General features: G+C 36.8%; 1 protein-coding gene across 1 annotated transcript in view; it reads left to right on the top strand.

Annotated features, from left to right (window-relative positions):
• LAMA2 (laminin, alpha 2) overlaps nt 1-23,677 on the top strand; it is a 283,511-nt gene that overhangs the window by 124,598 nt on the left and 135,236 nt on the right. The window contains exons 16-19 of the mRNA XM_009999216.1: nt 1,487-1,600; nt 7,200-7,327; nt 13,430-13,516; nt 19,475-19,686. Of these exons, the coding sequence (XP_009997518.1) occupies nt 1,487-1,600; nt 7,200-7,327; nt 13,430-13,516; nt 19,475-19,686 (541 nt within the window). The remainder of the gene's footprint in view (nt 1-1,486; nt 1,601-7,199; nt 7,328-13,429; nt 13,517-19,474; nt 19,687-23,677) is intronic.

Raw genomic sequence — 23,677 nt, forward strand, 5'->3', positions numbered from 1 at the left:
AATTACACAAATTTTGAATAAATTTTCTACAAGATTCTAATAAAATAAAATTGTTATAGAATGGTTTGGGTTGGAAGGGTAATAAAGATCATCTAGTTCCAAGCCCCCAGCCATGGGCAGGGACACGTCCCACTAGACCAGGTTGCTCAGAGCCCTGTCCAACCTGGCCTTGAACACTTCCAAGGAGGGGGCACTCACAACTTCCCTGGGCAACTTGTTCCAGTGTCTCACCACCTTCACAGTAAAGAATTTTTTGTAATGTCTAATCTGAATCTCTCCTCTTCCAGTTTAAAGCCATTACCCTTTGTCCTATCACTACATGCCTCTACAGGGCAATTTCTTTTACCTGTTTTTGTTTTCTAGTTCTTATAATTTCTGAATTGTATTTTTTTATTATTTATGGGAGTTTTTAGAATGAGAAGAAGGAAAAACAAGGATAATGTCTCAGGTTTTGAAATGGTTTTTAAAAAGAATCGATTAATTTCGTCTTCAAATTATTTTCATGCTTTTCAGGAGTAAGACAAAAAGAGACTGTCTATTTTTGTAAAGGAGAATTTTCATGTTAACCTTTTTGGAGAACGTCTGTGAAGGGGAATAGATTTTCTTTATTAAATGATACTTTTAGTATTCTATCACTACCAAACTTTCTCTGTGTATTAGCCAGGTGCTTTTGAAGGTCAGCACTCTGTCATGCACTTTATTATATTATGCAAAATCCTTAGATCACATGAGCAGTCTTATTGAGGAAAGATAGTTTGCAAAAACTATAAAGCCATTTGTGAGATAGATATATATTAAGGAAGACTGCTGCTTGACATCTTATTATGTAGAAATGAAATAGCTGAATTTTTGCTGATGAATCACAGTTGTACGATGTCACCTTTCCTAAGGAAAAACCTGGCCATGCATTTAATATTGATCTGAATTTAACATTTAAAAAATAAAACATCAGAGATTCTTTTTAAAGGGAATTGGCTATCGTTTCAGAAGCAGAATTTGTAAATAAGAGGTTGGCTTTGTTTTTATGCTTTATTTCAGTGTAGCCTTTTGTTAGACCCCAAAAAGAAAGACTAAATGGGATTTTAATTGCTCTTTGCAGCTGAACTTCTCAGAAAAATTGTTTGTTGTTCTGAGGTTTTCTTCCAACCTTTTTTTCTCCTTCAGCATTTTGCCTTCTGGTTATTTTCCAATCTGTACCTCTTGCTTTGATGCTGTCATATTTCAGTTCTTCATTTCTCTGCTTTATTTTACCATTTCAAAATAATTATTAAGTTCAGGCTTCCTCTAATCTCACACCTGCCAAGAAGTCTAAGGTCATTGCAAAGCCACAGCACCAGGAAAAGCAACTTTCTAGAGAAATTCTGCTATTGTTACTAATCAGAAAAGAATGTTTTTGTGTGTGCAGGTGTGAAATTCAACCATATTTAAAAAATCCCATTATTTTCCCTGTTCAAGTGAGAGTTTAATGTTTTTATCTACCTTGCAGTCTTGCTGGCCTCGACACAGGCGTGTGAATGGCACAATTTTTGGTGGAGTCTGTGCACCATGTACATGCTTTGGTCATGCAGAATTGTGTGATGACATCACAGGAGAATGCCTGGTAAGTGTCACTGCAGGGAACTTGGTGGACATGATCAACATCAATTAAATAACCTCTATAATTATATTAATGACCTCTGAGAACTGAAATGTTCAAGGAGAAAAAAATGACAGTGATTAACAGAAGGGTTCTTTATGTTGAACTGTTGCTGAAGTTAAGGATCCCCTCATATCAAGAGATGGCAGCTTCTACAGTGAAAGAAAAGGATTTTAGAATTTATGTTTTTAAATAGAACCTATAGTATAAGGTATGGCAAGCAGAAAGCAGCAAATATATCAATCTTTTTCCAGGCAAGATTTATCTCCCTCTCCCTTCTGTCTTCTGCAGTGTATTTAATTTCTAGTATGTAACAGGTAACTTCATAAATTCTGCTCTAGGATGACAAGAAGATACTGTTAATGGCTTCCTTCATCTAAATTCCTACAAAACATGGAAGAAACACTTAATAACTTGTGCTTAAAAATAACAAAAGCATATGATTTTGGCTAAATCGACTTTTTTTTTTTTTTAATTATTATTTTCCCCCATAGGCTATGGAGATTTTATGTAGTTGCCTACTAATTCAGTAATTAAATCTGTGATATTATCCATAGCAAGCCTACCAGCACACCATTATTTCCAGCCTGTTCAATCACCTTTTGGAATGGGTAAATTATGCTGAATAGACTGTTCTGATTAACTCAAGGGCATTTTTTAGTTTTATATTGTCTGACATGGCATGAAGCTTGAAACAACATTTCTCATTTCATTAGTCTTGCAGAAACACAATTTGAGCCACTGCCAGTTTGGTGGGATATCGTATTTTCATTTCCCTGCAGATTTTCAAGCAGACTCTATATTGTGCATGTTTCTAAATGTTCTCTTTTAGTTCCTTAAGAAAAGCTGCTGGGAAAAATCAAGAATAAAAATTCAAGCTTATTTCAGTGTAATTTAGCTCTTAGAGTTGTCACTGGTCTTTATGTTTTGCCCATACAAGTTGAATTGCATTGCATTACAAAATAATATATCCTTAATGTGTGGATCAGTGAATTTTTCCAATAGCTTCTTCATGAAGGGAAAGTTAAAATTATCATCAATTTAATTATACTATAAACCTTAAAGAACTACCTGGGACGAAAAATATGTATGACATGGCAGTCGTGTTTTGAATCCTTCACTTACACGCAATGAAAATATTTCTCACTAGGGTAATACAGATTTGTGTTCCTCAAGGAAGATAAAATTTATTGCATTAATGACTGTAGCCTTCAGCTATAAGTTCTATAATATATGTGTGGGATAAAATAAATTAACAGTAAAGGAAGGGAGAATGCTGTTTAAGTTCTATCATAACTGTCAACTATTTTGCTTGGGGGTGCAAAGCCAGATGCAAGTTCTGAGTTTACTTCCTCCATATGTCTTGAAGTTTTAGCCCTTGCACAAGTTACCTCTTGGTTTTTGTCTGTAGCACTGGCCTGAGTGTGAGAGAAGAGAGTATAGTTGCATCCTGAAGTGCTTTTGCACTTGTCAGCCGGTGTGAACTACCGACTGAGACAGTAGAGCTCCCCCTTCTGATGTTTCAAAGGGACTGGTGAAAACATAACAGCACTGACAAGTGGAAAATAACCAGTTGAAAATGTACTTTAATCTATATGCGTTACCAAACATTCTTTATTTTATGTGTTCTGAGCTTATACTAGATCATCCTATAAAGACGAGGCATGCAGGGAGCTTAACATCAGTTCTGGATTTCCTTGCAGCTTACTTTGAAAATACTGTAACTGAAGTTAGATTGGTTAGTATCCATGCGGGCTATTAAATGCTGCTATTCATTTTGAATCATAAACCTTTTGAAGTGAAAGGGAGAGAAGTCTGAATGCTGAAAAACAGAAATATTTCACATCAAAGGCATCCCTTCTATTGAGCTTTACACAGCTTTTTGGCCTCCTTATTATTATTCATGGTGTTTTTTCAGTAATACAACAGACAATTTAGGCACCTAATTTACTGATATGATACTTCCTTTTGCTTTTCCTTAGCTTTGAAATGTAGTTGAAAAGCAGCTGAAATATGTTTTTGACTCATGATAAAAGCTCAAATCATCTGTTTCAACATAGGCCTGTATAAAAAGCTCATTTTAGAGCATATCTGCTTTTGCAGTAACCTGCAAAGCCCTTTGATCCCCACAGCAACCATATGGAGCTGCATGATACATCATTCTCATTACCATTGTGATATAAATTAGTGCTTTGGTACATAGGGTAAGTTCTAACATTCAGAAATACTCTTTTGTAATGTTACACACATTTATGGTAGCTTTACGAGGCTGGTTACACTGAAACCTTGTGAAAAGCAAGCACATTTCCAAGTGTTCATTCATTGTAGGATTCTGTCCCTGTTAATAAGCCCAGAGAAAGCAGATCTTTCTCCTCTAAAATATGCTCTAATTGCTAAGCGGGCAGTCCCCAGTGGCATCAAATTTGTATTTTATTCCTTTTGTGTGAACAGCATATACCATGTAGGTTGAGGCCAAAATCAGAGCTAGTGGACATGTGTTTCAGACAGTGTGCATCACAGGAATGACAAAATGTCTTCATCCATCTTTGTACACACAGTAATAAAATTCTATATCCTAAGCTAAATGCAGTGTAGGCTATACCACAGATGAAAATTATGCAACATCCTGGCTGAATTTGTAACACCAGGAAACAGAATTTTCGGTGTAATCTTGACATTAGTGTAGCTTGAAAATGCCAGAAGAGCACATTCATGCTTCCCAAGGCATAATACTCTTGTCCGATCTATATGGCCAGGGAACATACTAAAACAGGCACCCAGGCTTAGCCTTTCACTTTCTTTAACTAGCTTAAATAAGCAGCTTCCCTGGCTGTCACTCTGACAGATATCCTGAGGAAGGGCAGCAGTGGTGCCAAAGGCCCTATCTTGGGCTCGTCATACTCCCTGATTAAAGTTTTATTTTCACCACTGGCCTTCTAGTCAGACTGTTTCTTTCCATATTTGTATATATTTAGCTGAACACATGCTGCTAATCAGGATTGGTTTTCAGTGTGAATTTAGAGTTCCCTGATACCAAGCATAAAGATGTTCATTTGGGGGAAAGAGCAGATTCAGTAGAAGGTGATGCAAAATGAACTCCAGGATGTCAGTGATAAAGTCTTTGGGCAACAAAGTCTGAGTTGTACCTGACGTTTTGGACAAAAATAAATTTCACAGCCTTACTTACTCAGAGGTTGTCTAAGTGAAGTTAAATGGTGTCTGGAGATAAAAGAGATCCAGAAAAATAATGCATTTAAAGTAGTTTGAGATCCAGTACTTGGAATTTAAAAGCATAAAAATTTGGGCACAGACTTCTGGGCACAAAGTCTATGGATCTGTGGAACAAGGCACTGATTTTACTAAAATAACTAAATCAATGTGTTGCAACAACGTATACTGCCAAGGGAATAAAAAGAAGGTGTATATAGTGTACTGAGCAGGCTAGGGACAGTTGATCATTATCTTCTTCATACCCAATATCATAACACACAAAAAATAATTAAATATTCTTCTGAACATGTAATTAAGACTTCACGGGTGTAAGCATGTTTTAAGGAAATAATCTCAGTATAATTAGACATTGCTAAAACTAGTTGATGCTCAAAACCATTGTTGTACCTTTGGCAGTTTTCAATTTGAGATTCAACCAATTGATATCAAGAAAAAGCAAATTTTTCATGAGTATTGATTAGAAGAGTTAACAACTCATCTACTTTAATTAAAGTCAGCTGTAAATTTGGCAAATTAATACAACGTTTAATGCACCACTGAAGAGAACAGGCAAATCATGTCACATCTGCAAACTACGTAATGCTTTTACTTTGTCCTTCAAAACCCAAACAGGTTCAGGGAGAAAAGTATAGGGCTACACAAGGTAGATATTTCTCAGCTAAACTCTAGCCTACATGCAGTGGAACATATACTCAGATTTTGGTAATATATGTGTGGAGTTGTTTTCTTTTTTGTTTTTATATTTATTGATTCATGTTAAGGAGGTAAGCAGATAGGGAGATGCAGATTGAGGACAACTAGATACAGTACATGGAAATGACTGACATTGGAGTTTCAGAAAATAATTCATCATAGAGGAGAATGTCAACTGGTTGTAACATGAAATGTTTTCCTACAAAATGGAAGGTTTCAGATTTTTTACTCTAAAAAAAGCAGAAGCTGCAAATACCACTCTTTAAAAGATGCTTAGCTTTAAAATAGTGTGTTAGCTCCTCTCACTGTAATGACATCCTTGACACATAAGCCATTCATATACTGAAAAACCATTAAGATATGTCTGAGGATATTTAAAGCTAAACTTAACACAAAAGAAGAATCCATTATTTTTCAGAAAAAGTACAAATAATTTGACATGATGCCTTTAAAAAGTTGAATTGCAAAGGATTTTTCTTTTGAAACAAATTATTTTTGTCACATCTTCTTTTAAAAGCTTATCTTAATGTTCCCAGCTACTTTTTCAGCATGGCCAATAGATTATTTTTGAATGACAGCACTTGAAGTAGCAATCAAATGGACTTAAATGACATAATGAAGAAGTAGTTAACCCATCTGACAGTTCTAAAGCCATAATTTTGTTTGACTGGGAGTCTCAATAATTGATATTAGCTCACAAACTACCAAATATGTGAAAATAAAATATTGTGACTTATGATTTCATTTCAAAGATACCCTATTGTATACACAAGCAATTAGAATGCATCCTTTAAAACAGCATTTCTAGAGACAAATGCTTTTGACTGCAGTGCACTCATGACTGAATTGTGCTTCTTCAGCTGCCCAAATGTATGGTAGTGGATAGGCAGAGCACAATGCAAAAAAACATTCTACAAATCATTACAATCTTGGAAAATCCTGAAGAAGAAATCCATGTTCCTTAAAATAGAGCCATTTTCTTTATTGTGGATACATAATGTCTTTCAGACAGTAGTGCTGTTATCAGTCAGTATCAGCATGACTATCACAAATGAGAAAACAGATTTAAAGTGTTTTTAGAAATATGTAAATTGAATCACAAGTTTGGAAATATCTACACCTTTAAAAACCCCCCAAACCTTCAAGAGATGTTAAGCAGCAGCTTGGGTGAGGCAGATTCTAGATTTGGTCTGGCCCATTGTCTAAATCAGATCAGAACACAGCCCAGTAAATAAAACCTTTCACATGGCTTTGATTTTGTCCTTTTCAAGTTGCCATGTGCTTTTTCAGTCTATGCCCAAGCACATCAAGATGGTAGTTAAGATCTCTTGCTTTCTATGTTTTCACACTATGAAAGGGCTACACACTCAGGTGTCTGGTGGCAAATAACAGTGAAAGGAATATTGTGGTAGGCACAAGAGATGTGAAATGCAATGATTAATTTTTATAAAGTATATAGTCTGGGTTTTATTTCTGGGATCAATATCTGAAAACTGACTCACAAAATGCAGCCTGTTGCAATACTAAATCTGTTTTGTGCTGCTCTGAAGACTGGGTTTCTTTAAGCAAGCTAGAACAATAATGTTTTCCATATGTAAATTCTCTAATTGTGCATTTGTACTTTTTATCTTCTACTTAGGACTGCAAACACAACACAGGTGGTTCATATTGTGATAGATGTCTTCCTGGCTTTTATGGTGATCCTACTAAAGGGACAGCTGAAGACTGTCAGCTGTGTGCTTGTCCCCTGAATATACCATCTAACAAGTAAGACATTTATTTATTGCATATTACACTTTTTCACGTAGTAAATTGCATAACTTTTTAATTTATACTTTTCTGTGTACACTCGAGATTCTTTTTGTTTTAACAAAATAATATATTCTGTAGTATAACAATTGTACAGAGTGCTTAGTTTGCTCAGAGGCAAAGATCAAGACAAAAGCTGGATGAGACTGGGCTAGAAAGAACAACACAGAATTTGGATGACTGCTTCTTGAATTAATAACCAGCATTTGCTTTTCTATCCTCCTTAAGAGCAGTGTTCCTAGTTTTATATATTGATCTGACAGGTGAGGTTTTTCTAATAATAAAATTTAGATTCCATTTCTGTTGATCAGATAAAATAGTGATTTCTTCTGCCTATAATTTTTCATTTCTTCCAGTCAACATTCAGTGATAATGTTAATTTGTCTGGAGTCTGAATTCAGCCTTAGATCTTGCAAGTGAAAATAGTTTTCAGCATATCTCTGAATAGTCATTATAAAGTTGTTTCATTAAATAAAAATCATAGTTAAACGTTAATCAAAAGTATGCCCTAAAACAACGTTTCCTTCATTACAAAAGCTTGTCTGTGCTACTTGCTACCTACAGTTTAATAGATCAAGCAGGTTGAACAATTTTGACCCAGTCAATACCTGGAAAATAACAATACCAAAATCATTTTAGGCCACATAGTTGAAGAAAACTGTTCTGAATCTTGTCTGGTTGGCTTTTCTTATGCATATGTAGAACCAGAAGTATCAGTTTGTATTTGCACATTTAGTTTATGCCATCCAGGATGGCTTCAGAGAAAAAAAAGCCCAGGTGCAAGTAGCACATGCCCAGATGGCATGGAAGAGCTCCTGTGGTGCAACACATAGGATGATTGTTCAGGAGGATAAGGAACTGTTGAGTATGTGCCTGACATATTTGCAGTGATAACTAGTGCTTGCCCAAATTACGGCTATAAATCGGATGTGACTCCCTTCTGAAAATAATTACTATTGGTCCACATAGGCATTTCAAAAGGATTGTAGGATTTTAATAAAAGACTGTAAACTATGCATAGAGGCTGCCCTACCCCATGCTCTTCACACAGCTCAAGCGTTAAGTGTCTCTAGGAGCTGATAAATCCGCTGCAGCATTTTTTAATATTTTATTTCTTTTTTTCCTCTTCAGCTCTGCATCTTCTATTTCTTCTGTTTTGGGAATAAGGAGATGAAAGATTCTGTCAATTAAATGCACTTTACTATTTGGCCAAGAGAGCCAATAGTATCCTGGGATGCATTAAGAACAGTGTGGCCAGCAGGACAAGGGAGGTTCTCCTCCCCATTTACTCTGCCCTAGTGAGACCGCATCTGGACTATTGTGTCCAGTTCTGGGTTCCCCAGTTCAAGAGGGACAGGGATATGCTGAAAAGAGTCCAACAGAGGCTACAAGGATGATTAAGGGACTGGAACATCTGTCATACGAGGAAAGGTTCTGGGGCTGTTTAGTCTTGAGAGAAGACTGAGAGGGAACCTTTTTCACCTGAAGGGTGGATGTCAAGAGTGAGTCGGTCTCTTTTCAGTGGTGCCCTGCGATAGGACGAGGGGAAATGAGACTGAGTTGCAACACAAGAAATTCCACCTCAACATGAGGAAAAACTTTACTGTGAGAGTGACAGAGCACTGGAACAGGATGCCCAGAGAGGTTGTGGAGTCTCCTTCTCTAGAGACTTTCAAGACTCATCTGGACACGTTCCTGTGTGATCTGCCCTACGTGTTCCTGCTGCAGCAGGGGGGTTGCACATGATGATCTTCAGAGGTCCCTTCCAACCCCTATGATTCTATGATTTATGAGAATAATGAGTATTTATTAAGGTTTGCAGGGCAAAATGCATGGCTACCACCTGCACAGAAGGAGAGCTCTGTAAGATACAAGTAAAGAACAGAACATTCTCTGAATAGCAGGGTGTCAACTTAAGGCACAGATGAGCCAGACTCAGCTTTTAAGTAGTTCAGGCTAGCTCTGATGCCTAATAGTGTCCTATTAAAACTTCCCTGATCAAGGCAGAAATAATCTAACTACTTAGCAGCAGAAATTTCAGGGGATTGTACCAAGCCAGCCTGCCTTCCTGTTATCACATGTTATTCAGTTGGTTTTATTAGATACACGTGGGTTTATCATGTCTGCTGCTTGGGCAGGATTCCTCTGACATCCCCATTATTTTCGCATACTTAGTATTTCCTTGCATAGTTAATCAGTTCTATTTCCCTTATTTGAGAACTCTGTACCAACAATGAAGGAAAAACACTCTCATATTTCTATCTTGTGCAGATGTGCAACAAAGCAAGGCAAATAGATTGAATTTAGGTTTTTATTGGCAAAATGCCTGGAGACCTGTATTACATATTCATCAGAGTTCTGGCTGCTTTACTTTCCTTTTTTGAAATTGAATGAGAGATTCCCCTTTTTAATGTTTAGTTTTCTTGAAGAATGTAGGTACAAAACAAACAGAGAATATAAATGTTCTTGAACTGTGAAGCTGTGGGAGTTCTGAACCCTACAAAGTTTAGCCTTGCATTAGAATTGTGCAATAGCTTCTTATTTCTACATCAGACCAGAACGAAGCTGTGAGCAGCATCCTCAGGCTTTGTACAACTCATTGTAAGGTTCAAGCTCACATGCCTTTACAGTTCTAGACCAATTATTAACCTTGCTTATGAGGAAAATAAGAGATTGTTAAAGATTTATTGTGTTACCTGAAGGCTGTTTTGAATATTCAGTTTTCTTTCTTACTTATCTGGCAGTGAGTTTGGTATGCTAGGGTAATATATATAGACAATACAGATTCCTTCACACATCCTCCACATGAAAAATAAAGACATTTCTACTAAGCTCATGTCAATGTACAGATATAGTATATGCCATACTTTTCCTGAACAACCTAATAATTTGCATACAAATAATTATAAATACCTGACTATAGATTTTAACTTCTGTAGCATTTAATTCCTAATTTGGCATGACAGGGCATCTGTAGGTCTTTAAGCTTAGTAAGTTCCTGGTGCATAGAGAATATTTTTAATGTAAAAGCCATCTGAAATATATCTCTACTAAGAAATTAGGTTTGCCTTTTATAACACTGTCTTCTTCCTTTATGGTGTTTATAATAGTTCCCATCACTTTTTTCTTTTTCTTTGCAATATCATATCAGGTGGAGGAGAACTGTTCTATCCATTTCAGAAACATGATGCTAATGTTACTGTTCTATAGTAAACTTCAGATGATTTAATTGCTGCTCATTCCCTCTCTTGTTTCCTAATGGCAGCAGTTTCCATATGTAGTCACTGAAACCAATCATGAAACTGCCTTCTGAAGCATAACAGTGATAAGTGGCTTGCCATATGTCAGAAAAGACGTATGCCAAAGACATTGGCCAAATCAGGAAACTAAAATGAAGTTGTCTAAGCTTGTTTTCTAGATCCTGGGCTACATTTTCCTCTTTTTGCATATATCTCTATATTTGTACTTACATGATGCAAATGAGATCTATACCTGGATTATAAATGGCGTAGGCAATGCATGGCTTCTTAGTCTTATCTCTTCTCATTAATGCATCACTCTTACAAACTTTTCTAACATTCTTAATCTTTAAGGAGTTTCAAATTAACTGCTTTATATTTTTTTTCCATAGAAATTATCAAGCATACTGTTATTTAGCTCTTTCTACCAAATGTAGATTGCTTTTCTCTTGAAGTGGCAATAAACTTAGTATGGGTAACGAAGACTGTGACAGAAATGTTGTATCACTGGAAATAGGAGATGGAAGATGTGACATTCAGCCTGGGAAGGTCATAAGTAAACTCATAGCAAGTAAACTGTGAATTCAGGCTGGTCTGTTAGTATTTTCTTGAAGGATTATCTAAAACCATAAACTTATCCCCAACACTTGTTTTCTACTGTGCATTCATATTTGTCCTATGTCCCGACAGGTAGTAACATTGTTTCACCTTATGTAAAAAGCAAGAGACTAAGACATTTTGAAGTTTTTTTTGACAGATCAATACACACTGTTGATTAGTATTTATCACTAGTGAGTAATGAGATTCCAAGTAATCAGGAAGATAAACTCTTCTTTTCTTACACTGCTATCATGTATATCCTTTATAGGATGCAAATGACAATTTCTCAATATATAAGTGTTTAATGTGGACTGACTATTAGGTTAGAGGAAGAATTGAAGAATACTAGGCCTGACCATAACCCTTAAAACATGGAAAATCTGGTAATTATGATTATTATTTAGTAATAATAAGTAGTTAATTATCGTTATCTTTATAATTTATGCAGCTGAATTCAGAGTTTTTGATGGAACCTGTGATACAGTCAATCTTAAGCAATGTTATAATGAGCTGTGATAGCATCTCCACAAAGTTTTCTGTGTAGCTCTTAGGAACAGTGAAGATGGGACTGACAAGCAGGATCTTATGTGAAATAACTCAGGTGCTGCTGATTAGTTTCTATGATAATGTGTGCCTCAGTTGAAAGCTGCTTTCATTGCCATTTAAAAATAGAATGCACAATTATTGTTTCTTCAACTGGTTCCTCATGCACTTATGAATCTATTCTTAATTGAATGTCATTGCAAAAAAACACAAACATAATCCTTACGGGGAAGGAAACTCGCAATACGTGTTTGTGTTTACTGCACCTGACTCTCCCACATTTTTATTACTGATTTATTTTGTGTCTGTGGGATAACTTGCCCTGTGACACACGGAATACTTGTAAATGGAAATAGTCTGCAACATAAACAGAACAGAGTAATGGAGGGTAGATCACAGGATAGATGACTCCTGAGAAGTGGGGTCCAGTCAGAGGCAGGTAATCACATTACATGGTCCTAAGTAAGCTTTTCTGTCTTCCCTGTGCCTATTATTTTTCAGAAACTTGCATCATATATCCTGCTTTAGTTTATCTGAGGTCAGATTATGGGTATTTGTTACTGTTGGAGCATGAACTTGCACCTTGAATGTGCCTTCCTTTTGATGTTTTTGTTAGAGCAATAATATTCCTTTTCAACTTCTGCTTTCCTAGGTTATAAAAGATAAGTCTAGTGTCTTCTTTTCAGATAGGTGCTTTGTTTTCCTATTGTGAGTAGTCACCCCACTATGCTCCTATTCTCTTCTTTTTTTCTTTCTCCTTTTTCTATTTTTGTTTGTTTGTTTGTTTGTTTGAATACTACTATACTATTGTTTAGGTGAGGCCATGTGTCTCTGTCTCTAATAATAACTCCAGAATGATGGAAGAACAGGTTGTCTTTTTTTCTGTGTAGTGTCTTTTTAGAGTATCAGGAGATTTCCTAACAAAAGTGTTAAGGGAGAAAGATTATGGAAAGCAAAATGCTAAACAGTGAAGGAGCACAGTTCAGAATTAAACACCAACATCAAGATAAGGAGCTTGCAAATGCCCATGGTATCCCTGTTTATAAAAAAAAACAACAAACAACAACAAAAAAAAAAACAGCTAAAAATAAGGAGAGCATAGCAAAGAGGTAAAGATTTCTACTCTGCAAGCTATTCTTAAACTCCACCATGCCTGTCTGGCCTGTTGCTGGAGGTCACTGTTTACTCAAATAGACTCTGGGAAGCTGCACCAAATATTTCCCTTTTTGCTCCTCCCCTTTCTTGTTCACTGGGTCTTTTCACAGCCTGTTGTACAAGAAGTTAACTCAGCTTTCAAATCAGTTGTCCTTCAGAAAGATTTTATACAGGGGCCACGTTATGGCATAAAATGTTTTGCCAGGCCCTCAGGGGCACAAACAAACAGCTGTACATTCCTGCCTTTTTAACAGTATCCAGAGCACTTGGTGGCAGGCTCAAGTCCCATAATAACAGGCTATTGGGATGCTGCCATCCACTACTCTATATTCAGTGTCACAGAAATAGCAGAGTCATTACAAATCCTATTTGCTGAAATCAAACTTAAGCCTCAGGTCCCATGTTCCTGGGCACTGTTTTGCAAATTACTGCTCTCTGAAGGGGAAAGAGGAGCTATGCTGCTAACCATCTTTTCTGTATGTTTCTTCCTTGTCCCTGTTCTTGCTCAACATCAACACCACAGCTTCAGCCCAACGTGCCACTTTGACCGCAGTCATGGATTAATATGCGATGAATGCCCAGCTGGATACGTGGGACCACGTTGTGAAAGGTAAGCAAGTACCCTGCTTTTAACCATGTAAGATCTGAAACAAAAGTACTGATCGCATGGAACTGTTCTACCTTTTTGTTATGTCCCCTTCTTGTCCCCATTCCTGTGTTCTGAAACTCATTGAAGAAATTCTGTGCCTCTTCCTCTGATATGATGTCCATGCATTACCATATTTCTAGTGCTTGTTTTATTACTTTATGGTAAAGTGCAAAGCTTCCAAGAAGCACGTGCTGAGAAGCAAGTCTTTTTTTGAAATGATTCTTTAAGCTTTTCTGTCATTCTTCTGAGATTTTTATAATTATTTAGTGTCTTTTGTCATTTGAATGTTTAGAGCATGGCGAATCAAGTATGCAATAAATTATTGATGCCTCTTTTAGTGAAGTTAATATGCAGTGAAAACACAGCTCTTCTAATAAGATAGTTGTTGATTTTAATTATCTTTAATAAGATTGTTTCACACTTGTTACGTCTGGTTGCCTGTTGCAGTCTTTATTTAGTGAAGAGAATGAGCTAAGTTTTAATGACAAAAAAGATAATTTCTATTTGTCAAATACATAGAAAAGCTCAATATCTATTTCCTACACTTCATTACTACCTATACAAAGACAAATAAAAAATATGTCTAGTCTGTTTTTGGCTGTGACAGGTCTGAGTGACACTTTAGTACTCAGAGAGAAAGTTTTCTCCCCATTTTTCCTGTGATTTTGAAAGGATGACACAGAGAATTTAAATCAAACAGAAGCCCAGTGTGAGTGCTGGTGCTAAGCTCCTGGAATCCCCCTGCCATGAGAGGTGAGACTACATGGACAAAGGATATCATGTCCATGTCTGCATGCCTTTCTGTCCCTTGGGATTTCACATGGATGGAACAGCTTTCAGGACCAGTTAGTGTGCCTGAGGACCTCTACTAGTTGTTTGGAGGTCATGCTGAGTCAGCATGGCCTTTGGCTCCATGATTCCAGTCCCCTGTGACCCTGCAAATTACACCTTTTAAGAGCGGGTTGGGGGAGCCGGATAACTGTCCAACACCTGACTTAACAGTTATGGGGCATGAAAACATGGCATTTCTGTTTCTTAGGCTTTTGCCATTTGGCACTTTCACAAGGTGCTTGCAGCATTTTCCAATGTAAACTCTAAGAAAAGGTAAGGGCTCTGAATGAAGATTTATAATGTTCACACTGAGATGAAGAAAAGTAGGAATGAACCAAGAGGAAAAGTCAACAAGGAAAGCAGAAACCTTACCATACGCTGTGAATCACCCCTGAATCTTGTCTTCCCCAAATTAACATTTACAACTACTTCCTTTTAAATCCTCTGTTGTGCTGTATCTGTCCTAAAGTGGGTGTGTAGGCTGTCACCTGTTTCCACCCATCATCACTGAGTCTGCTCCTTCTGTGTGCTATTTTTGCTTGTCTTTTCCTGTCTGTCTTGGAAGTCATCACTTTCTTTCAGCTAGTGGGCTGTGAAGTTAATAATGGCAGAAATAAATTACATCAAGAGCACTTTGGTGGCAGTTTGTCAATGCAGGGTCATTGACAGCTTCCATTAGCAACAACTTCTATTTCTGAGTGTAGCACAGGCTGTGGGTGCCGCCGTAGGACAGAATCTGAGTAAGTGGCAGGATTGAATTTTAGCTTGATTTCCTAAGGAAATGAGGCTAGTGTGATCTTTTTGTGCATGTCTGTCTGTCTGCCCACAAAGACATTTGAACTTGCAGGTCAATTTCAACCAAGTCTGAGAGAAGGGTAGGAGGTCCTGAAGAAAATAATTATTCCTGAAGTTTTCATGAGAAGAAGTGGCTGAATAGAGGTTAATAGATCAGGACATGTCATAGCTGAGGGGGAGAACACTGTGTGAACTCACACCTGATTAAACAGCAGAGAATACATGAGAGAGAGAAGGAGAGAGAATGAAAGAGACAAAGACACATTATTAAATGTTCTGCCCATAAGAAAACTTTCATAGGGCAAGGAAAAAGTGCTGCTGCAGCCTGAGGGATTGCTCTCTGCTGAATAGCAACATCCTGCAGCAAATATTCAGCCCTTAGACTTATATCTATGAAATATGAATCTATTGGAAATTAGGTCTTTCATTCCAATGCTCATAGGACTATTTGCTTTTTAATTGTAACAAGTTTCTTGGAAATGCCCACAGATGTCAATGACAAGGAAGAGGAGAAAGCGTGTTGCCCACTGCTATTAATAGTGATTGTATAATTTCTAAAACAGTTTACATTAAATACTCTTTCATTTTAGCAACTGCAAAGTGACAAGTGATCTGAGCCGCATGATTAATTAACTGAACATTCTAAATTATCATGAAATATCAAGTGTCATGAAGTGAGCACATGCAGTACTTTAGTTATTTGGCCTTCAAAATAATCCTCTGCCTTTAGGAAGATAAAAGCTTTAATCTATCTATCTATCTATCTATCTCTCTCTCTCTCTATCTCTCTATCTCTCTATCTCTCTATCTATTATACCTGAGTTGTAAAATGTAAAAAAAAACAATAAAACTGCTGCTTCTCTCACTTGAACTTTTCAGAAAAATGTTGCCAAAATTGCTTAATGTTCTAAGAGGTCCAGCTTATAAGACCATTAAAATAGCTGCAGATATAAACTGAGTTACCACATATCTGTAATTGTAGAGAAAGCCCAGCTTCCCCATTTCATCCTTTTCCCCAGCAGTTTAGGCTTATGATCTTCCTTTGCTCACTGGTCACTTTCCTAAGGTATATGACGTAGGACAGACACTCTGCGAACTCACAGAAAGGTTGTATGAGAATGTCAAAAACTGTCCTGTGAGCCCAACACATTTACAGAATGATATGCATTTTCCAGCTTATCAGTCTTCATGTAGACAAGAGCACTCAGTTTTAAGGACAAGAAGCAATACAGGTGAAGGTATTCAGCAATACACTTTCTCCTGTAGCTCTCCTTCATTTATTAATATGGTTCCAGTGACCTCCTAGAAGGAGAGATGAAAGGTCAGCATAACTTCAGTGGAAGGTGGAAGATGAGATGGGTTGTGTTCTTCCTTCCTTCTACCCACTTCTTCAGGTCTAGCACACAGTGCCACCAGCCACAGTCCGTTATGTGTCTCTTGGCTTCAACCTGCTGCTCCTTCTAGCTGGTGCCAGAAGTCCAAGTCTATATTGCAGTGCTGATGAGCAGAGAGTCAAACTATCAGGAGATTCAACACTACAGATGTGTAAAATAGACCTGGGTTTGTGTGCCTATATGTGTATATACACAGTGCCATGCAGGCTGCTGTGGATAAAATTAACTCCACTTCACCAAACCCAGTACACATACATATACATATACCTACACAGTAGCCTTTATGTGGCATTAGTTATGCCAATTAAAAGCAAGCAGTGTCAGTCACAGACACACCTGCACTGGAGACTAAAGATGAGCACAGAGGAAGAAATAAAAAAAACCACCATAGAAGCAATCTTTGTTCACTGCTTTTAGTCCTATTGTTGTTGATTTTCAGTTCCGAGGTGTTGTTCTCTTGTACTTAGCAGTCATTTATTTAGGTATGTATTTTGTGTAATACATAAATGTAATTTTCTATGCCACAAACACTATTGGTTTTTTAATAAGAACATTGCCAAGCATGTAATGCTTTGAAACTGAGAAGAGAAGCTGAAATAGAAGTATCCTTTAGGATGAAATTAGCAAAAGTGGATTTTTTAATCTTCCTCTGCAACTTTAGAAGAAATGGGAGAGGGAAAAAAAATTGCACACAGATGCATACATAGTTTTCTTTTAAGCTTGATGGTTTTGCCCCAAATTTCAGGATCATCTTGAAACTGGATTTGAGATAATGGATGTATATAAGTAGAACATAGCTATATGATGGTAGTGAGTTTTGCTATTTTTAATTTGCAAAGTCTAAACTGATGAGAGTACAAAGAGTTATCAAAATGTCCTGCTATTAATAGAAGAAAATAATTAGCAGTGCACATCTTGGAAATCCCTGGAGTACTTTTTGTGTGAACTGCTTGGTAAGTTTCTTTGAATGCTATCAGATTCAGAACTAACCTCTAAATGAAACTGAAAGAGGAAAATAAATACATATCAAGTGAAATCAAATAGATTAGTAATACCAAAAGATAGAGATTTATGATGAATAGGTGAGGAACAAGTGAGAAAGGTCTCAACAAAGCATAGGTGAACCTCAGCCATCATCCATTTTAGGTAAAATAACTGCATAAATTATTCAGTTTTTCTCTGACTTTGATAAAGCTTGGCTGTTAATTGTTAAATGCATTAATAGACTTTCCTGGCCTTTGTAACTGAGATATCATCACTTAAAAACAACAACAACCAAACAACAACAAAAAAAAACAACTTTTTTTTTTTTTTTTTTTGTCAAAGTAAGATAAAATCAGTCTTTTGTTGTTCCTGAGATATCTCACACACACAAGGAAAAAAATATAAATTTATTTGCAGGGAATACAAGGAGGTACAATATGTGACTACATTTTTGACAGGTTCTGAAAAGAAAATGCCTGAATTATTCTAGTGAAAAGATTTTGGTGTATTGTTGCTATGAGGAGGTCATTGTGAGAGATGACTATGCTAAAGGAGTAAAGCACAGTGGGCTTGATTGTGAAAATTTTATTCATTTTCTTGATGCTTACATGCACCCAAACCACTGGCCTATTTATACATATTATTAATCTATGGTCTTTCTTCCACTGGACAATGGAAAAATATCCTATGTTGTGTAATAGCTTACTGCAAAAAACTATTCAGTTAGATCCAACTATAATTTCCTTCCGAGTCTCAGTTATCCATTTTTATGATCTTTACTAATTATAGTAAATAATACATAGTAAATGTTTAGACAGCTTTGTTTAAGGGACAAGAGTGAAAGCACAGTGGAGTTCTGCATTTCCATGTTAGGACGGTTCCCAAAATCCTTGCTTGACCATACCATTAAGTACTATTACAAAGCAGAGAGGGTATCCGTGTACATTAGGACTGCATTCAAACTGACTTTAAAATAGTAGGAAATGTTAATTTATGCAATGTGTTTTATGTACTTTCTTTTTTATTTACACCAACTGGAGTTCATCTGAGATGCACATGAATAGATTTCTTAGCTGAAACTGGGCAATTTTTCTTCTTTTTCTGCACTATCTACAAGTTGCACATACTGTGAAGTGTGAGCAAATGTAATGGAAAGGGAAAGCAGACCAGAATATAAATAGGAAATAGTCTGTGAGGCGAGTAGAAATTTGCTGTAAGTACAAACTCATGTTAGCTCAGATTCACTAAACTGTTTTACGTGTTACTTGCAGAAAATTGCTGCTGGGCAGGGTGGAAAAGAAGGTGATGTTTTTAAATATCTCCATTAAAATCTGAAAGATGTAGTACACACCAACATAGTTCCTGTGATAATGAGCAATCTTTTTTTGTTACCTACTTATACATAGAGATTAGCAATCCATTAATTAAACAAATCTGATCATGAAGTAGATCAGGGGAAGGCTAACTCAGGGGAGGATCTTGTTAGGGAAACAAATCTAAGTCTGTATTATTTTCTAAACAAAAGCTTTTAAGGTAGAGGAAAAGAATCGTTAAGTTTGCAGCCAAATGAGTATAGAAAATCTACACATAATGTGCTGAAATACAAAGCCCATCTGACATGGACCTGAATTCCTCTAGTGTGCCAAGATTTCTTATTATGCTTTGTCTCGTCTTCAGTGCCAGTGACAAGATTTTTCTCCCACTGAAATCTAATTACTAGCAGAACTGGCAGGATTTCAACTGGTACTGTTTCTACAGTGTTGTTAAAAAGGAGAAGGAGGGAGGGGAAAAAGACCCTTAAGAAATACTTGAAAGAAGATAAAATAATTTTTGCTGATTAGTGAGACAACAAAATTAAATATTTCTAATAAGAGGATTATTTAAGGGTGCTTACTGGTGATGTCTCTTACTTTAGGTGTGCAGAAGGCTATTTTGGACAACCTCTAATACCGGGAGGATCTTGCCAGCCATGCCAGTGTAATAACAACCTTGACTTCTCCGTTCCTGGCAGCTGTGACAGCTTGTCTGGTGCTTGCCTGATCTGTAAGCCAGGTACAACAGGCCAGTATTGTGAGAGGTGTGCTGATGGATATTTTGGCGATGCTCTTGATGCAAGGAACTGTCAACGTAAGTCCTGAACTTGACTGCTCCTGACAGTATTGATCAATCCTATATCCATGGTCCCAAGAGGAAGACTGTGCTTCTGTATATGTGAGCAGGAGAATGATATGGTGTATTTACACCTCTAATAGCAAGGATTTTACTTGGATCTGCATCTGGAAAGGGAGACTTCAAAGTAAATAGAAAGAGGAACCTGTTAAAAAGCTTCCTGTTGGAGTTGAAGCAGTAATGAAGCAGATATGGAAAAAAACTGGGAGAACTGAGCATGGCATAAATGCCAAAGTTTATACTAAAAGTCAGATCTACAAAAATAAATATAAATAAACGAAAACAATCCACTATAAGCCATCCAGGGAAATCCCATTAACTAGTCAGATTGGTTCTGAAAGGAGGGACCAATATTTCAGTTACTCTAGAGTGCAACTTTTGCAGTACGTGTGACCTTCTTCCAAACTATAAGGCCTGAGTAAGAGTTGGGAACTACTGCTTCTTAGAGAGCAAGATTTTCCCACCTCCTGCAAATTAGAGTCTAAAATCTCCTGACAAGCTTTCTGAGGTGCTCTGGAGGAAGATCCCTGGCACTGCAGCAAGCTCCCATATCTCAGCTGAGTGGTGACATACTTAAGTGTGAGCCCCAGCTCATATTTGCCCATAAAGACTGCAAGAAATAATCAAGAGAAGATGGCAGATTTGGGAGGAGCAGGAGATTTTGCTTCTATAGAAGGCAGTGTCTCTCTCTGAGTCATTGCTGCCACAATTCAGAATGCAATTAGGCAGAACAAGTGCCTTTAACTTAAAAACATTCTTCAAATACCCTTCCACCCCATTCTGAGGGTGAGAATACAATAAGTTTCTGTCCTGAAAGAACAGAGTATTATATTTCACTGTCACAAGGATTTAATCCTTTTCATTCATTGGAATAAATTCAGAGCGACACCTTTGGGTATAAAGAAGTTGTATCAGGATAAAGTTATGCAAGTAAAAGAGCTAGGCTATTGTCTTATTGCTGTGTGTGTAGGAACACAGGGACAACTTCTGCAGTATATGTTGCATGCATTGAAGTCTGAGCCAATGGCATCCATCTCCAGGATTTGCTCTGCTAGTGGCTTGCAGTTTGGCAGTGAAAATACTGAGTTCTGTTTGGCCACCTCCAATTGTGTGGGAGCCAGTGAGATGCAGAACATCACCAGGTTTCTCAGCTAAGTAAGATGTGTAAAATCAAAGCTAGCCATGAAGACATTTACCTGCGTAGATGTTTTCTGCACCTACTTTACACAATGCTGCATAAAATTTGGAAAATCACCTGTATTCTCTGCTTAAGTTAAGAGTTTGTGATTAATTACGTCATATAAGTTAGAGTGTTAAGTTTGTAATGTGATTTAAAAAGAAGTGTACTTCAAAAGTCAGAGGTTCCAGTAGTTTATCACCATTCCTAAGACACCAAGAGCACTCTTGTTTTGAACGTTTCTTCAGTAGTGTCAGCTGTATGGGAAAGAGAGGTAGTATGAGGAGAGTTCAGAAAACATACAATTAAAAAAAACTATTAAAAATACTAAAAATAAATGCATATTTAATGTAGAATTACAAGCTTTGCTTTTGTTGCTAGTATGCCTGACAAGGATGGCACCCTAATATATTCATAGCTTTGTGCTCAGTTACCTTGTTTTGCATTCATCTACTCTCCATCTTTTATATGGGTTTTCTTTTTTGCGTATGGTTTTTTATTTCCTTTGCAGACTTTCATGAAGTTTGCCCTGCAGCTACAATATCAGAGGGACTGTGCCTTTACTTTGTTGTTTTCAATTTCATTCTTTATTAAAAAGCCAAATCCAAGAACATTGCAAAGCACGAATTTTGCTTTCAAATTATTGTTTGAAATGTTTCCTGCTCTTTCTCAGTAGTGTTGTTGTCATTTGCATTAACCATTTCAAATGACAGTACCATTTCATATCATTATAGGACCTCTGAATTTCTTGGTGTTTCTGCACAAAATAATAAATTTTAGAACACAGGGCAAATGTCCTAGACTTATTTGCTTTAATTCTAGTAGGTTGTTTCTTGGTCTGAAACAGCACAATATACTGAAGCAAATACCTGAAGGTTTTTCTGATGGCAGTTGAGCTAAGTGACAACAGATAAATTAAAGCAAATGTTAAAGCATGTCTATGTGCCAGTGCATATGTACTACTGTTGGAGGAGAATAAGTGTGCAGGTTGATTACAAGTACACATAAATATTCATACAAATCATAAATGAGAAGGGTCTTGACCGGTGTCATTTTGGGAAAAAGTAAGACAAATTACTATGACAGGATGTATTGTTTTATAGCAACCATTTGGAGGTTTGAACAATAGCTAATTTTCCCAGTAGAGGTGAGTGAATGGGAAGGCTTTAGGTGACATAAATGCAATTTATCAGATTGAGTAGCAGTTTAGTAGATTAATAGCCCTGACTTTGTTTCTTCTATATGTACGTACTGCCAGAACCAAGAAAAACAATCAGTCTTGACTCCCAAATTCTCTGTTGCCCCTCAGTCATCTGTAGCTGTTAAGAATACATGGTATGCTGTCTGTTAACGCATAATATAAGTACGACAAACTAATCTGTTTATGAAATTTTCTTTTTTATTCTTGTGGTGTCATATGTCTTATAAGCAAAACAATTTAAATAAGACAGCCTTTGTTTTTTGAGGTCTAAACAATAAGGGTGGTGAAATACTGTTAATTTCCATTGGGAATGGTCATTTTGTGATTTTGGGCTTATGCATAAATACTGGAACTGTATCTATGTGGTGCTCATCACTGTGTACAATTTGGAGTGTTGGCAGTTTTAAAACAAATATGATAGGAGGACTGTATACAGGATGAAAGAGGTAAACTATGGATTCAGTCAGTGTTGAAAAATGAGAGCAAAAGGAAAACAGAAGCCATGTTAATTACAGCAGAAATGTTTTAAAATATTTACCTTTTTTAAGTATATGACAAAACAAAAAGAGATCAAAATCTCTGAAGGTCTTACCAGACTGATGAAAGGCCTCAATATATTTTTGTTACTTATTCCAGAATATGAGACACTTTAGCAAACATTTGAGAAATAAGGCCAAGAACAGAATAGCAAGCCATAAAGTCACTTATATTTAAAAGAAGCATCTTCTGCAGAATATCTCAAAAGTGGGGAGAAGAAAAGAATCCTTTCCATTTACAGTGTAGCAAGTCCAGTAAAGTAATGATGAAACTCCTCTTGCAATAGTCTATATATAGAAAAAAGAATAACTGTTTTGTCTCAAATGGCACCTTGTGACATGGAAGTATGTGACCACCATGTGCTCACTGTTGGGACTTATAAGTGTTTCTTAAAATGAAGCTGTCCCACTGAGAAAAAGATCAACACATGCAGTCAGGACACTATAGGAAGGCAAAATGTGGATTGGTGTCTTGATTTGTAGAGCACATTGATAATCAATATAGATACTTACTGTGTTTTTTACTCTTGGAAAAAATAACATGACATGCAGGAGCCAGCTGATGCTGATGGAATGGGTGACTTCATGGTTAAAGTCTGTGTAACACCCAATCAAATCCCTCTTCTCTACTGTGAACGCTAAAGGGAATTTTTCCTTGTCTCTGCAGGACAAAAGAATTGGGGTCAAAGAATGTAAAGGGTGATAACAAGCTTCCCAAAACATGAGAATTTTCTTCTCCTAAAACATGAGAATTCAGGAGCCAAGAGCATTGTTATTTTCCTAAAAAACAGTAGTTCCTTTTCATTGCTGTTTTAAATCCTTACGGGAGCTTTCTGATGAGTTGGGCTTGTCAGTTGGGCTACATTTCCTCTGGGAACTGTGATGCTGTTACTAAGAGAAAGGTACCAGAAAGTCATGGAAGCAGATAATCCTGTCTCTGTTTTCAGCTGTGCTCCAAACACTGTGATTCTTTGAAATATGGCACTAATTAAAATATAAAGGCAAAGTTGTTACTGCTTTAAAACCCTGTACATC

Source organism: Chaetura pelagica, unplaced genomic scaffold (assembly GCF_000747805.2).
Source record: "Chaetura pelagica isolate M959 unplaced genomic scaffold, ChaPel_1.0 scaffold90, whole genome shotgun sequence".
NCBI lineage: Eukaryota > Metazoa > Chordata > Aves > Apodiformes > Apodidae > Chaetura > Chaetura pelagica.